Consider the following 1,366-nt stretch of genomic DNA (forward strand, 5'->3'; position numbering starts at 1 on the left):
ACACACACACACACACACACACACACACACACACACACACACACACACACACACACACAGAGTAAAGAAGGAGATGTTGCAGAAACTGTGAAAAGGATTTTGAAAGGAGATAGGGAGCTAGAGTAGGAAAGTTGATGTTGTACGTCAAGAAAGAGGTTATGGAACTCAAAAGAGAGATGCAAGCTTGGAAAGAGAGCAAAAGTGGACTGGGAACCTAGAAGTTGGAGATATGGAGATAGAAGTTGTAGATCTAGACTGAGATGTTGGAGCTATGGAGAAAGAGGTTGCAGATCTTGAAGAGAAGCTATTGGATCTATGGAGAAAGAGGTTGCAGATTTGGAAGAGAAGCTGTTGGAGCTATGGAGAAAGAGGTTGCAGATTTGGAAGGAAATGTTGCAGCTATGGAGAAAGAGTTTGTAGATCTAGAAGGAGATGTTGTAGCTATGGAGAAAGACGTTGCAGGTTTACAAGGAGATGTTGTAGCTATGGAGAAAGAGGTTGCAGGTTTACAAGGAGATGTTGTAGCTATGGAGGAAGAGGTTGTAAGTTTACAAGGAGATGTTGTAGCTATGGAGGAAGAGGTTGCAGGTTTAGAAGGAGATGTTGTAGCTATGGAGGAAGAAGTTGCAAATCTAGAAGGAGATGTTACAGAGGTAGAATGATGTGTGATAGGCTACCTTACAAAAAGATGCCCTAGCATGAGAAGAGAGGAGAGAGATGTCAGGGCATTTTAGAGAGAGAGTGAGGATAAAGATTGCAGATCTTCACTTTTCAGCAGAGCTGAGGGGAGAGAAAGAGAGCTTGGGAAACTTTTGGAGGGGGAGAAATAAGAAGAGAGAGAAGACAAAGAGGGGACAAGAGAGGGAAACTTTTAATATTTGAAAAGTGAAAAGGTGCTTTTGGGGGGAGAGTAACTCCAACCAGACCTAGTAAAATCTGCATATATTCTCCAAGAAAATAAGCAAAAACATTTTTATAAAGGCATGTCTAGGCTATCTACCCCACCATTCTAGCCCTTGGTCAAAGCTTGATTAAGTTTTAGATATATCCTTAAACCGCCAAATAAAGAGGCCCTCCTATACCCCATTCCCTTCCTAATGGGTACACATCCTTACCGAGCCCAAAGAGTTCCTCATGGTTTTTAAGTCCTTGCTTTAATAGCTAGTTGGAATTGATCATACACGAGCTGGTAGAGATCCTCCATTGAATAGATGGACTTTCTTGCAAATGTTTCTGCAAACTTGTCCACAATTGGTCTTGTACCCACATTCTTGATTGTGACCTTGTTTCCATGTTGTATGCCTTGGATGAAGCATAAAGCACCATTCTTCTTTGGGATTGTGAAGCACCTATTTGAGTATGGAGC

General features: G+C 41.8%; 1 protein-coding gene across 1 annotated transcript; it reads left to right on the forward strand.

Moving 5' to 3' along the window:
* Nucleotides 1-260: 260 nt before the first annotated feature.
* Nucleotides 261-662, forward strand: LOC147444078 (uncharacterized). The gene is made up of 2 exons (XM_086527782.1): nucleotides 261-497; nucleotides 582-662. The coding sequence occupies exons 1-2, from the start codon at nucleotides 261-263 to the stop codon at nucleotides 660-662; spliced, it is 318 nt and encodes a 105-aa protein (XP_086383908.1).
* The last annotated feature ends 704 nt before the right edge of the window (nucleotides 663-1,366 follow it).

Source organism: Adiantum capillus-veneris, chromosome 13 (assembly GCF_014529385.1).
Source record: "Adiantum capillus-veneris isolate H3 chromosome 13, ASM1452938v2, whole genome shotgun sequence".
NCBI classification, from domain to species: domain Eukaryota; kingdom Viridiplantae; phylum Streptophyta; class Polypodiopsida; order Polypodiales; family Pteridaceae; genus Adiantum; species Adiantum capillus-veneris.